The sequence below is a fragment of the Ammospiza caudacuta genome, chromosome 4 (genome assembly GCF_027887145.1).
Source record: "Ammospiza caudacuta isolate bAmmCau1 chromosome 4, bAmmCau1.pri, whole genome shotgun sequence".
Classification (NCBI taxonomy): domain Eukaryota; kingdom Metazoa; phylum Chordata; class Aves; order Passeriformes; family Passerellidae; genus Ammospiza; species Ammospiza caudacuta.
Window position 1 is genome coordinate 55,881,301 of NC_080596.1, and position 15,637 is coordinate 55,896,937.

At 37.1% G+C, this 15,637-nt stretch overlaps 1 protein-coding gene across 1 annotated transcript in view; it reads right to left on the reverse strand.

Annotated features, from left to right (window-relative positions):
* Positions 1 to 15,091, reverse strand: part of NWD2 (NACHT and WD repeat domain containing 2) — a 30,509-nt gene extending 15,418 nt beyond the window's left edge. The window contains exons 1-2 of the mRNA XM_058803611.1: positions 15,036 to 15,091; positions 10,013 to 10,129 (exon numbers count right to left, since the gene is read on the reverse strand). Coding sequence (XP_058659594.1) covers positions 10,013 to 10,063 — 51 coding nt within the window. The 5' untranslated portion in view covers positions 10,064 to 10,129; positions 15,036 to 15,091. The remainder of the gene's footprint in view (positions 1 to 10,012; positions 10,130 to 15,035) is intronic.
* Positions 15,092 to 15,637: the final 546 nt, after the last annotated feature.

Sequence of the window (15,637 nt, forward strand, 5' to 3'; positions counted from 1 at the left end):
GAAAAAGCCTAGTTTCAAAATGTCCCCTGAAGTGGAAGAAGGACAGGTCTGTGGTCACCAGGTATAAACCCCATTCAGGCCTCAGAGCGTGAATGATGGGGTCACAGTCACACATCAAAACCCTGCTACTGCAGCTCCTTTCTGTGCAAGCAATCTCATAGCACTGAACATTAGCAACTGAATATTAATTGCAACAGAAATGTGAATGTTATCTTTCCACAGTTTACATGACTAACAAGGGCTACAAAGTCCTCTGGATCCCTCTCTCCCCTAGGTCACTTACTATTCATTGCCTTCTGTTTATCCTGTGGTTAGAGACCTAACTCCCTCAGCCTTTGCTTCTGGGCTTCCTCCCTTTTGTAGCAAAACTTCTTTTATGAAATAAAACCTTTCTTTCCTCTTTAAAGCCATACATTTCAGTCAAATAGCCATTTTTTCTCAAACAAATATGTTTTTTTCTCTACTGCTTACTGGGATGTTCACACACACGTTAGCTGGTAAAATGTATGTTACTATGCAGTGGATCAGGCTTCTTTAGACAAAAGAGACACATAAAGAAAAAAAGTAAGTGAAATATTGACATTTATATTCGGCATCAGGCTTAAAAGACCTCAGATTTAATCAAAATATTTTTTCTAAAAAGCATACTCACTGTAATCAGATTACAGTACCCCTCAATTTCTTTCAGTTGCTATATTTGTATGTATGGAGACAGAATCACTTCAGCATCACTACAAGAGATGCTCCATTGTTTTAAAATCTTACTTTTTACATGCATGCTGGCTACATTCCATGTCTTGTCCTTCATATTGAATTTGGAGGTGGTCAGACAGCACGTTTGCACCGGCAAACCTGCCCAGGAAGCCATTCAAGTTAAGGAAGGCACACAGAACTGTAACATGTCAGCATGTTTACCCTCCTTGTCTGCAAAAATGTGGGATTAGCCAATATAACCAAATATACAGTAAACCACATCTAGAAAATCTGAAACAAATGGTCAGCATACCAGTTTTTAAGGGCCTTTTATTTAACATCCCATCCTCGGAAATTTAGTACAACTATAGCGCTTTCTGGTTTCTTGCAGGTTTATGATAACTATGTTATAACAGTATCCTGTAGAAATCACTTATGTGATATAAAATGTGCAGGTCCAGCCAGACATATTTTTGGGGAAAAAAAAAGAAAAAATAAAAGGATTAGCTGGGTCTTTGCCTGCCAGGCCTTGAAACCAAGAATTTACTACCAAAATACAAAAAAGAATGTCCTATTTTATTATTTTTTTATAACTTAAGGGAACAATAGCCAACTTATTTAAAATTCAAAGCAGAAATGCTAATGGCTAAACAATAGTGAATCATCAGATCTAAAGCCAGAAAAGTATGTTTACTTCAATTTATCTCAATGGAATGTACATGTTAATTGCTTGTTAGGGCAAACTCCAAGCTGTTGTACCAGAAACTGAAACCAAGGTGAAGAAAGCTGTAATATTATGCTTAAACAAAGCCAATTTTTAGGAAGCTGGAGTTCCAGAGTAGCTGGTGCCCAGGAGATGTCCTGAAAATAACTGCCTCTACTCCTTTTTATTGTACTTCTAGCTGCAATGAGGTACAGTGTAAAGACCTCATGACAGAAACATAGGGAAAACGTCCTCCAAATAAATAAATACATTTGATGGCTCTTCTTGCCTATCAAAGGTAGAAAGTTATGTTGCACTGGTATTAAGTCTCCCAAAAATACTACCACTAGAAATTAAAAATATGAAAAAACCACAAAAATGTCATAGTCTGATTTCTGGGATGTACAGGTCAAAGTGTCTTTCAGAGCAGCATTTTTCTTCTCTGCCAAGAGCTGTAAGGCAGTGCAGCTAATCAGACAGAATATTAGAGCTGCTGCAGATCTCTTAAATCCTCTTTCCTTCTTTTACTACATCTCAGTATGGAAACTTTTAAGTTCCTGATACTTTTGCCACTGACTCAGACTGTTTATCCATAAAATGAGGCTAGTGATAGCTTGCAAAATAAGCCTTTTATTTTGAGTATTTCTATTTTGATATGCAAAGGATGTGTATTTATGTATCAGCAGTGATGGAACTGTTATTTTACACTGTTTGTCCTTTTTAGTTTTTAAGGGAAAAATGATACCATAGGCAGTATCAAACATTTTCATTTGCTTTTTCATTTCATTTGCTTCAACCTATGGAGATAGGTTGAAGCTGTGAATAAATAAAATTAATTTTAGAACTTCAGCTGACTGGAGAAAACACAAGAAATACAATTTTTAATTGAAGTTGCTGAAGTGAATAGGAAACTGAAGGCATAATAAAGACGTTTCTGTACTGAGAATTGTTTTTCCACCTGCCCGGATATATATTTATGTTCCCTGGCTTGAGAAATATTGCAGTGTGTTATTTCACAGAACCTTGCCCTAATTTCTGTTTTCCCTTTTTCCCTGGAGGCACTGCAGGAGCACCCTGGGGGGGGACTATATGAGTATCAGAAATTCAAGACAGGTCTTGGTTTCAGTTTCATGAGAAACAAAAAGGATTGTTGAACTACCTTGTAAGAAAACTGACTGCAATTGCGACTGGAAGGATGAGGTGCAAGTGCTGAAGCGTTTTGCTGTGAGTACAGTTCCTGACATAAAAGGTGTAGAAAAGAAGAAAATGATGGTGAAGTTTCTTGATGCTTGACCTGTCTTTCAGAAAACTAGAGTGGCAAAACTTGGCTGTAAATGAGCCAATTCCCTCAACTCTGAACTTCACCCACAGTGCCGTATTTTTAAATCTCAAAGCTTTCCCTAGTGGTGGGGATGAAATAAGGATGAGTAATTTCTAGGACATAGTGTGTAGGAGCTACCAGTCTATCATACAGAGTGAACGTGCTTCCTCAGAAGAAATTCATGACCTACTTCCTTGATACAGTCTGCTTCATCAGAACTCTCTCCTGGCTGAGAAAGTATCTATGGTCTTTCTCCACAATCTCCCTGTCTTCTACAGGATCATGCAGCACCAAATTCATTTTGCTGCCTTTTCCTTCTCTACTTATTATTGCTGGGTCTTTGATCAGCCTGAGCATAGATGCAGGTGAGAAAATCAGTCAAAAAAATTATAATTAGGGAAGAGGTCAGTGACTAAAGATAGCATAGAGGAAGAACTGGAGATTTTGCCTACCTCTGCCTTAAGATCTGAGGTGCTCACTCACTCTGATTCTCCTCCAAACAAATGTGTTATTCTCACTTTGCTATATTTTTGAAATTGCATGGGACATTTCTTGACAGGCATGTACATTTTCCTTTCAAATAAAGCTCAGGACTTTGCAGGTAATTCCTACCACAGTCCAGATTTCTGTCAACTCTCTGACAGGTCCTGTAACACTTGACAAGAGTGGAACTGGGTAGAAAAACAAATCAAAAGGGTTAGGTTTACTAAAAGACTGGTGCACATAGCCCAGACTGAAGTCAATAACCTTGTCTGTGGAAATCACAGAGAATGGGGAATGCACCTTTGTTGGAAACAGTAAGGAGATCAATATTGTCTTTTTGAGGAAGGCACAGTGATGTAACCTTCCTTGCTTTGTAAAATAATCACAAACTCATCTAAGCCAGAAAGAATTGTGATTTGAAACCCTGTCTTGCATCTCACAGGCAAAGAGTGGCTAACAGGGAAATGGAAAAGCTTCTCCTCCTACTGCTGTTTAATGTGCCCTCCTGAGTACCCAGGGACACAGATATCATGGAGTCAGAAAGGGGGAAGATGCTCTGAGCCCATCAGTGTAGTCCTTGGGAGGGCAGGGCACTGGCTTCTGGGCCCCAAACCCTGGAGTCAAAAGCTGGCACTCTTCCACATTCTCACTGCCCTCTTTGGAATACTTTGTATGCAAGAAGGGGTTGTATCTTTTATTCTCTATGAAATATGCTCTTTCTTTGATTTATCAAAAAGGTGGTTTAGTTTCTGCATTCCCATTTTGGAATGGTATTTATTATTAAACAGTGAGGCAAAGAGCTTACATCGAGCTAAAAATGAAATAGTGCCTTTCTATTGGGATACCTTAATGACTTTTCTAACACTAATTTTTACATAGTAGCTTATTTGACTTACAATTAATGGTAAGCATACAAACACTGAATGTTAAGTACTGCTCTGCAGGTAATGGGTCAGATCGTTAGCCAAAAGTTTAAAAATTCTGCAGCAGATGTCCATGGAAATGAAAAAAACCAGCAAAAGTACATAAATGCCACTCACCTGAATGAAACCACTGTCTTGCCTGTGCCATGCACTTGTGTGACTGAGAGGCAGAGGATACAGACAGCCAAAGCACGTGGCCAGATGGTGAACTGTGTTTCCAGCCATGAGCAGCACTGGTGTACTAAAGCATTTTAAAACTGTTTCAAGCATTAAAGTAATTTCTGCACTATGCAAAAGAGCTAACAAGAAAAGAACATGTAATTAACTCACAATAATTGCAGTCTCCCTGGTTTTCTAAGCAAATACTCTGTGCTTCATTTTTTCAAGGTGGAATGATATAAAAAGTTACTCTGTGAGTAACATGTGTTAGCTGATAAAATGTATGTTACTATGCAGTGGATCAGACTTCTTTAGACAAAAGAGACCCATAAAGAAAAAAAGTGAAATATTGACATTTATATTTAGCACCAGGCTTAAAAGACCTCAGATTTAATTTAATATATGCTAGGTACTAGCAGCACTATTAATATCTCTCTTTGAACTTACCAGCTGCCTGCTAAATATTGTAAAGTATGCTGTTTCCTTACACAGAAATAGCATTACAAGGTTTAGAATCCCCTCCATCTCTCTCATTTCTGCAGAATATCTGATGCTGGATTTTTGACCTACAGATTCATTTGCAGGGCAGATCATTACATTTAACTGATTACAGTACTACCTCAGAAGATGGTTTGTCAAAGTTCTTGAGGGTCATGAGAAAATAAATTGCATAAATCTCACGCAGCCTATTTCTCCCTCTACACATTACATAGAATGATGGAAATATGACTTCATGTTAATTGTATTCTGCCTAATGTGGTCATTCATATTAAATATAATACTTAACCTTTCTGGAACGCAGCACCAGAAATTGTATTTATATCAAGAAAAGGAAGTACAGTGGCTTAGTAGAAAATATGTGCAGTCTTCTGACTGAAAATGCAAGTTATTTTTAGACTACATAAAAACCCATGCAGTTTCTGTGTTACATGGAAAAGCTGTCTGATCAATCTTGTACCTGTTTCCAATGGGCCAAGTATAAAAAATGGTAAAGTATTTAAGATTTAGAGAATCAGAGATGATTCACGGGAAAATACATTCCCATCCCTAAAGCAGATGAAGGAATTCACTTAAAATAGCTTAATCATGTAATACCACCTCAGGCTTGATTTTACTTTCTGTGTGTATGTGTTGTTCAGAGCCAAACTATGGGGAAAGGGGTAGATATGCTTTGCCTTTTAGTCTGGAGGCTGTGAAAGAACAGCAAAGTTTGCTGGGGCGAAAGTTGCATATTTTGTCTTTAAAACTGATCACTTTGTTTTGAAGGGTTTCAAAATACACAAAGCTCTACTTGGATTATTTACAGAAGAACCTCTCCTGTTGGCCAAGTCCATCTAAAGCAGGATTAATACTGCAGACATGTACTTTACTCCAGATCAATGCCAAGAAGTCCTATGGAGCCATTCCTGATATGACCCCAAATCCACTTATATTAGAAGGAGTTCTTGCTTGGATGGTTTTAAAATCAGATACAGAGTGAGAAGAAAAGTAATAATTTGGTATTTCTTTCTTGGAATTTACTTTACTGGAAGAAGTGGACTGTTCTGCCATGTCTGGCTCCACGTATTTATCCTCGTTCACTTAAAAACAAACACATAAAAATAAATAGAGCTGTGTCCTGGGGGAAAATTAAATACTGAAATGCCCAAGCACAGAAAACTTGTGCTGAATTCCCCAAAAGCACTGGGTCCTTAGCAAACCCCCTGAACTGGATGTTTTACTATAGATACATTTGACTGACTTTTGCCTCCCTAACTTGAAGTGTGTGGAGAATTTCCCAGGAAAGCAAAAGCAAAATAAAACTTAGGCATTCCAGACCTTGTGTATACTTAGTTTTTACAGTAGGAATAAACCTTAAAGTAACAACAGAACGGAAACTGGAGTTGATGAGATCCACCAGAGCAGTAATAATATAATTTGGAATTTTCTCTGATCTGGAATGCACTCAAAATTAATTATCAACCATTTGTACTAAGAAGAGAGACAGCAGCAATGTATTTAATGGAACAATTAAAGAATGCATTATACTGAAGAACACAAAGACACAAACACTTGAAACATGCCACTCCATAATTTACCATACTTCCTCTTCAATTTCAGTGTGATTTAAGGACATGCCAAATATTTTAAATTGCTAATATTCTTTTAAAATCCTACTGAAATTCCAAATTTATAATGCTAGATTCTTTAGGTCTGTGGAAGTTGAAAGAGTGTTATGCTTCCCTAGGAGCTGTTCAGGAAGGGATTCCTGTGTTGCTCCTGAATTCAGGCCTGTCAGTCGCTTCCTCCTGCCCTTGCCCTGGACTGAAAGTGCAGAAAAGAGCTTTTACACATCCCCAATAGGTCTGTGGAAAGAGGAGCTGCAGAAATTCTCTGTGGGTACCTCAGCAGACCAGTGAAATCACAAAGCTCGATGCAAGAGCTCAGGTTACATTTGTTTAGATGTGGCAACTCTTGAGGACGTGGTGAGACCCAATTCAAAATATTTGGTGATTCTTTATCTCGGAGTGGTCACCTGTTCTCTATCAGCAAACAAGGAAGAGAACTGGTTACAGATGCCATGAACAGATTCAGATTAAGAGCAAGCTGCTGGCAATTTGAGAGGGCTAATGTAAATTTCAGTTGCTGTTCAGAGTACATTGAGAATGTTTTTAATATTCTTTGGCCCAGATGTTTTAAATGATAGGTGGAGATAACCTTTAAAGTTTGCACAATCCCAAGCATTAATTGAGCAAACCTTTACAGGTAACAGACTGACCTTTAATTTCCATTTATCTTTTTCATTTTACAGTCTTTCAGGACATAGTCATGCAAGGACAGCAGTTCAGGCAGATGGAAAAGCACCTATGTTTATAATTTTCAGGATGTATGTAAATGTAAAGGTTCCACTGATGTGCTAAATCAGTTTTTTCTTTGGTATTGTTGTGCAATATAGAGTTTAAGCAGTTCACAATTTAATAAATATACTGCATTTCAGTCTTCCCAAGTAGATTCCAAAGACAAGAAATCTGCATAAAATTTGTACGAAAAGTATTTTCCACTCATAAATGAGTCTTCATAAATTATTCTGTAGATCAAAATAGCACAATATGTATTTACCTACAGTAAAAGCTATGAGTATTTAAATAATTTAAATGATAATGTAATAGGCACTGATTTTATACGCAGAAAAAACCCTACACAAAAACCACAACCTAACAAATAACCCCAGCTTAACCAAAATCCAAACAACTTCCCTCTCCCTTAACTGAATCAAGTATTAGTAGAGGTTAGGCAGCAGTTAAGGGAAGAACTGTACATTCCCAAAATCAGTGTTCACAGGAAATTGGTTTTGTATTTTTATCAGAACAGTCTCCTCCTTGTGCTTATGTGTTAATTTTGATTGTATTGTTTCATATTTGGAGAAAAGCTTGGGACTTCCAACTCATTCACTGCACTAATTTAAGGACTGAATTTCATTTTCTCTCCATTCGATATTACAATGCAGGCAAAAATTGCCATAAAAAAAACACTTTCTAAAATCAGTATATATCAAGTAGCTAATTCTGAATAGTTCCATTTAATCCCAGATCTGTGTCTCAATTCAAAAAGTGGTAATTGATAACTAAAAAAACCAAAACCAAAAAAAAACAACCAAAAAACCCCAAAAATCCCCACCAGCTGAGAAGTGGCACATTTTATAGAACTTTCTCAAGAAATGGCAGGTTGCCCAAAGCCTGCAGTGCCAAAGTCAACTTTTCATTATGTTACTATAAATTAAAAATAATTATGCCTGCTGCAATAGAATCATCTCCAATTTTTGTTGTAAATGAAATAAGCCTCATCTCACTATGGTACAACAGAGAGAAAAAGAAATGTGCATAAACAGATTTCTGTGGTTTTGCCAGTCTAGTCACTGGGAGTGCTACTACTTTGGCCCATACTTGGAAAACCTGAAATAAACATTGAAGTCATTGGCTTACTGCAACCTCTTTGCTAACTGTTTCATTCTGTTTAAAAATTCTGATTCAGCTTGATTTCTTTAGCAACAATATCAGGCAGGCAGTTTTTAAGAGCTTCAAGACTCTGAGCTGCTAAAATATGCAGCAATAGTATGTGACAAGGTTTTCTTCACTATCAGAGATTTTACAAATCATGTCTAAGGACACTGGGTGTTGCTACATGAAAACCTCCATGCCCTTCTATTCCAACTCTAGTTTTTTCATCAAAGGGAAGATAGAAAGTGGAAAAATAAACCCAGAAAACTAAATATAGTCACACAAGATGAAAGCTACCCAAACTCTCTAGAGATCTGGGCCAGCGTGTGCTTGTGAAAAATAGTGTCATGACAGCATCAAACCCAGCCCAGACTCTGTACTCCAGATGCTGGGTTCTTATGGTGAAGCCTTTGTTCTCTGGGGCTATAAAGCTAAACAAGAAAGTGAGGCAATCAGGTGAATGAATAAGAGCCAGAGAGATGGTTGTTAGGGTGTGATAGAGGTACAGAATGACACGTGCTACAGATTTTTCCTTGTCTGATCTTTGGCATGGAGAGAAGTGATCTCCAGCCTTCACAGCAGGCATGTGTCCTGCTGTGACACAATTTGTATCCTTTCCATCCCACTGGATACAGTTCACAAAATCTTTAACATTCTTCACTTAAAAAAATAATCAGGGACTTGCAGTTTTTTCTCTGCCTTACTATTACAAGACTAAGATTTAGAGCTGACTTATCTATGTTTAGACACAAATGAGAAAAACTTTGTACTTTTTGTAAAGCATTTTCTTGGCAAATATAGTATAGAAAGTAAAATTTGGGATAGTGAAAGCATGGTGTTAAGACTGTTTTGCGTTGAAGTCTAGCAAGTGACCATGGAGAGAATAATCAGTTGCACATCAGTATATCAGAGGGGACCTTATCACTCTCTACAACTCCCTGAAAGGTGGTTGTAGTCAGGTGGGGATTGGTCTCTTTCTCCAGGCAACAACTGACAGAACCAGAGGACACAGTCATGTTCTGTGTCCTTGGCTGCACCAAGGGAAATATAGGTTGGATATTAGGAAAATTATTTTTACAGAAAGAGTGATCAAGTACAGGAATGGTCTGCCCGGGGAGGTGGTGGAGTCACCATCCCTGGATGTGTTTGAACAGAGACTGGATGTGGCACTCAGTACCATGGTTTAGTTGAGGTGTTCGGGCATGGATTGGATTCAATGACCTTGAATGTCCCTTCCAGCCTAGTGATTCTGTGATATCACACACTCAGAGCCTCCTCAGGTTGTCACTGACCTCCAGTCTTTTCAGTCTCTAATACCTGCCATACTAAATTGTCCTGGGTTTGTGACATGAAACAGCAAATGCTGATCAGAGCAGCTAGTTCTTTGCTGCTGCTGGTTTTTTGTAAGTCTTTCTAGGCCAGCTGATAATGCATGTGTGAGAAGTACCAAGAATTAATTAACTGTGAACTCCTTAAAAAAGTTGTCAATAATTCTGTTGTGATAGAAGTACAGTCATACCCATCTTGCCATGAGGACTGATCATTAAAGATCCTTCTTTCCTCTCCACTAATACTGAGTAATCACTGTTAATCTACAGAGCTGCATAGGGAAATATTTGCACAGCAAATGCACAGCAACGAGCATAAAGTATTTTAGAAAGAAGAAAATCACGCATTTGTTACTGAATCATGCATGTTAGGACAGATAACATTATATTTTTCTTGTAAGGTAAAACATTATTTTTATACCCACAACAAAACATGGACCTGCAGAACTTTTCAAGCAATCTTCAAGCAGCTTCATGCGAGTCTTCTGCAGCTCAGGACTGTCCCATTCATCTGCGTCAACTCCCCAGTATAAGTCTATGACCTGGAAAACAGAATGCAACAGAGTTACTTATCATATGCTCTTTCTACCAATCAAATTGAAAATGAGCTTTGCCAACATCCTGTGAACTAAGCTTTGCTCTTCAGTGTGGTAAAATGCAATGAGTTCTACATCCAGTCCTTACACAGACTGGCAAGGTTTCCTCATACAAATGAGAGTTCCAGCCTCTTACTTTCCCTCCCAGATAGTCCCTCCTGGGACAGTCTCTCATTTCACAGTCATGTGGAGATTAGCATGACAAGATCTTGATTTGATGCAGCCTTTTATTTGGTACTAGATTGCATATAATGGGTAGATAAGAATAATGAGAAAGAATTGAAAAAAAAATCCTGGCTCCATGAAAATTAATGGGAATCTCACTGTGAATCACAGTCAAGATCATGGATTGACACACAGTGCCATTTGTATCCACAGGATGCAAACTCATCCTGTGCACATGGCTCAAAAGAAAGAATAACAATGGTTTCACATTATCATACTTCCTTAGTTAGCTGATCCTCGCACTTTGGAAGCAGAGATTGTAGAGATATGCAGTGGCAGAGAGCTTGCTGTCCAGCCTTTCATATTTAGCTACAGACTCAGATTTATGACCCTAATTAGTTACAAACAGGCTCCTGGAAGAAACGATTCATATTATACTTATTTGAACAAATTAAGTGATGACCTGTGATTTCATTTTAACTAAAAGGCTAAATTCTTACATTGGGAAATCAAATTTAAAAAGATAGTGATCAAATATATGAATTCCTTTTGGAACAAAACTCATGGTACAGGCCACTAATCTCTCATTTACTACTGGTTCTTAACATCTTGTATGCAATTTTAACAAAAAAAGTCTAAATAGATAATTAAAAAAAAACAATCAAAATTGTGTTAATACATGGTTAGCTGTTGTCCAAACAGATTATAAAATTAGTCTGAAGATTTAATATGAGAACTAATAATGAGTTGATGTAAAACTAAATTTCAGCAGTTTTTCAGCTGGTTAATCTTGGGAATTTTCTCCTACCAATACCAAAGTGTAAGACCAAATCCTAGAGCTATTTATGCTGATGTGTAATTGCAGTATCAATAGTTTGATTGATTATTTCTGCCTTAAAAGTTTGTGACTCATATCGGTGTTGGCTGCAGCAGGCACATGGTTACCAAACATGACAGGTGGTGTCCTGTGTGACTCATGAGGAGTGAAAAAACCCAGGTATGGAATGCATTGACTGTAAATTAAGGTATTGAGTGCATTTTCTTGACAGTCTAAGTGTAGCTTACACTGCCAAGAAAATACACTCAATATCTTTACTTTTTACAGAAACACTGTTGAAAAATTTTGCAGGAACATGCATTTTCTGCTCTACAAAACTGCATTTCAAATAACCTTCCTATTTCCCTCACTTGCACAGATTTCTTTTCTGTCCTTTCTTTTTAGTCTCATTAGGAAAAAGAAGTGTTCCCTTCTTCCTCTCTACTTTCTGTTATTTATTAATGCAACTTTATTATTGAACTTCACATTGTATTAATCTGTGATTACTTGTGTGATGTATGATAAAACTTAAATATTCTCATTATAAAATCCTTCAGATACCAATCTTAGCATACAGTAAAAAATGTTTTAATTACTTGTTGAATGAATTTATTGTGCTGCTGTAGTTCTTCTGAAATGTGAAAGCAATTTTTATTTTAATTAACTGTTCAGAAATCACATTAATTCTGAAAATGTGAAGAAGAAGCTCCCTGGAGTACCAGACAATTGCAGGGGCTCAGCGGCTGTTTGCTATTTTATGGGGTATCAGTTTTGGTGCATAGTATCTTAACATGATACAATTTGATCCTGCAAGAGTAAATATTTTACCAAACAAACCCCTGAAGACACCAAAAATTTCTAAGTAAGGTCTCATCAGTTGATCATTATGCTAACTAAAATAAATAGGATTTACAAAATTAAAGAAATGGAACAAGGAGACAATTATATCTGATTCTGAAGCATGCTTTTACTTTTATTTGGAAAACTGTGTGCCAAACACTCAATCAAACTCTCAGCAAGGCTGCCAAGGTCATATGACAACTAGAGCCCTCTGCAAGAGTTCCTTACCCACCGTGGACTGACACTGCTCTGGTTCAGTCCCACACGAGTCACCTAACAAGAGACTCTTCATTCATAATTCAGTGTTTCCTTTTGCTTACTTTAGCTTTTGTCCTACCAATCCTACAGTTTCACAGATTTTGCTTAGGAGATAAAATTATTTCATTTTTATCACTTCCAAGAGCTTAAAAAAGAACTACAATTTCCATTCATGCAGAGTTCTACTTTCCTTCTACCATATATATGCTGTTGCAAATTATTCGAAACAGTTCATTGTTTTGAAGAAGAAAAGAGTATGTTGCTAATTAACTATGTTTGGTTAGCCTCCCAGAATTTTCAATTACAACTGCTTTCTTTAACCTCTCCATCCTCTCCTGTAAAAGTACTGTATTTCAGGTCAAAACTACCACGAGCTCTGGAAGGATTTTTCTCAGCTTATTTGCTTTCTTAGCCAATAAGTACGTATTTTTCTGAAATATTTTCTGTTACAATGAAAAAAAAAGGCCATCAAGCTAACAAATTCATAGTGTGATTGAAGATAGCCAGTTCTGCTTCCACTCATAGGGTGATTATGTCCAGTAAGAGCTCCCACCAGATTGATGGCACCTCACAGATCTCAAGCTTTGCAACAACTGAAACAGTTTGGAGTGCAGCCAGGTGACTCAGTGAAACTTGCAGTAATGCATGTACTCAAATGCTTTTCATTTGGGTCATGATTTATTAGGTAGAGAGTGTCCTGAATAGTGTATTTGTGGTAGTCACACGTGAGGTAGTTCTTGCTTGGTCTGTAGAAGATTACATACCAGGATGAAAAGTTATGTGCTCTGCTCTGTACAGAGAAATATAAATTTACCCCTGTATCTGAAAATTACCTAATATTTTAACACTGCATGTAAAACTGTAGTCTTGACTTTGCATGCTAAGCTAAGAAATTTAGTGTATCGGAATAAGAAAAAATAAAGGTCTTACTAAAGTCTACCTCAGAGGCTCTTTCAAAAGGCTTTGCTACTTTTCCTTGGTTATTTTTGTACATCTTCCTACTTTGCTTCCCCAGAAATGTGATAGCTTTCTAGCAGTTTTCCAAACTGTGTCAGTAGAGCTGTCATTCAGACCTCATATCACATAAAGATGATGGTGTTGAAACTATATAATAAAATAATTTGCTTCCATGAATATCAAATAGAGTATGAATATCAACTAGAGTAAAGTTAATTGTTTGTCCCCTAGAGACTACATTACAATCTGTTTGAAGAAAGACATGCGTCCCCTCACAAAGAATTCAGTAGATTATGATCTACTTGGAAGAGACATTTGCTTCACCAAGAAGTCTCCTCAAAGATAACAGAAATAAGGGGTTGATATTTTTGATGAATGCCACATGGTAGTAATATAAGAAAAATATTATTTAAATATCTTTTGCTATTCTTTTCATGTACCACTGCAGCTGGGACTTCCCAATCAGCTGATGAGCTAGGACCTTCAGATGAAATTCTTTTATAGCCATAATCAAAAATCACTGGAATTTACCATCATGCAGATTCAGCAACTCCACTGTGACTCAGGGAATTAAAACCAAATATACTAATTTAAGAACTTGTTATTTTGATTAAAAACCAGCTGCATGTGCATCAAGAATAATACACTGGGAGGAACAGGATGTTGCATAAAAGGCATTAGCTGTTCCCAAGCTACACTCTGGAGAGATGAATTTTTGGGGTCACTAAGTATGCAAGGAAAATTTGTGGATGCAGAGCCAGAATTTTTGGAAGACTGAACAACATTTTTGCAACATCACAAGCTGTATTTGTTTATACTAGCAGAGAAATAGTCCCAGGCCTGCAGACATATGAAGGACTGTGAATTAGGACATACCAGATTTAAAGTACCAGTGACTTTAACAGTGATGCCAAACACACCTGTTTTAAATCAAATACAACTCTTTTTATTACCAACTGGCTCCTGCCAAAGATGTGTATGAGTCTATGTCTCTCATAGAAAGAGAGGAAAACATAAACCTATTGAAGCAATGGGAATGCTACAGTTGACATTAAAGAAAGCAAGTTCCATAGTATATAATCACAATAAAAAGACACCCTGTTAAATTCATTTTGGTAATCAGTTTTGGCATTCACCTGGTTAAATTATTTTCCACATTACAGTGGAACTTAAATATGGTTTCTAGAAACACAACACAGTAATTCAGATGTAATATTATTTCTTCTTATGTACTCTGAATACCTAAAAGAGAGGTGATGCTTTTTCATCTGTTCAGAATTTACTTCAAATCTGCTGTAAAATAAGTACATCAAAGTTCTGAGAGAGCTAGGCCTGTTTAGCCTGGAGAAGATACAAATGAGAGGGGATTTTATCCAAGCACACAAATAACCTGAAGGTGGGTGTCAAGAGGAAGTAGCCAGGCTCCTCTTGATAGAGCCAAGCAACAGGACAAGAGGCAATGGGCAGAAACTGGTGACAGCAAGTTCCACCTAAACATGAGGAAGAACTTCTTCACTGTGAGGGTGACAGTGCCCTGCAGCACACTGGCCAGAGAGGGTGTGGAGTCCTCTTCTCCGGGGGTACTCAAAACCTATTTGGATGGAATCTGATGCAACTTGCTCCAGGTAAACCTGTTTTAGCAGGGGGAATGGACTACATGTGGTCCCTTCCAACCCCAACAATTTTGCATGTGATTATGTGAACTAAAGTTTTTGTAATTTTCTATTTTACCAATTATATTTAAAAATGTTATCTGTTCTAAATAGAGTTAATTTCAAGACAAATTAATAGAAGATTCAACACAACAAAACCTACCTGAAATTCCAGGCCATAGTTTTCTCTGCAGAATTCTCTCAGCTTAGGATACACATGCTCTCTTAAGGCTCTCCTTTCTGCTATTGTATCTGTGTTGTGGAAAAACATGCTATTAACAATATTTATACAAACTCTTCTTTTAGTCAGAGATACAGATTTTTCACTTAAAAATGAATCCTTGACACACACAGAGCGCTAATGAAAATCAAGTTCTGGGATCTAATCCCCAAACTGTACGTTGTACAACACAGGGAAGTATTAGCATGTGTAAATATGTGTAAAATCACATAAGTGTGTTTGTATGTGTCAAAATTATGCTTCATACACATTCTAATGTGGCAGCATATTATAATTCAGTGGAGCTGAATTCATTTTGTAATTCAGCAGTCAGAATTTCTTTATTGTTTTGACTTCCATTTAGTTTCCAGAAAGCTGAATTTTACAAATAAGAAACACCATGGAAAAAAGAGATATAGCAAAGATGAAAGAGATCACAAGACTTAGAAACAAATCAATAACATGAACTAACAACATTGTCACAAATGTATCACTTTCTTCATCATCCTTAATCTAATAGTATCCTGAAAGCATAATTCATCATT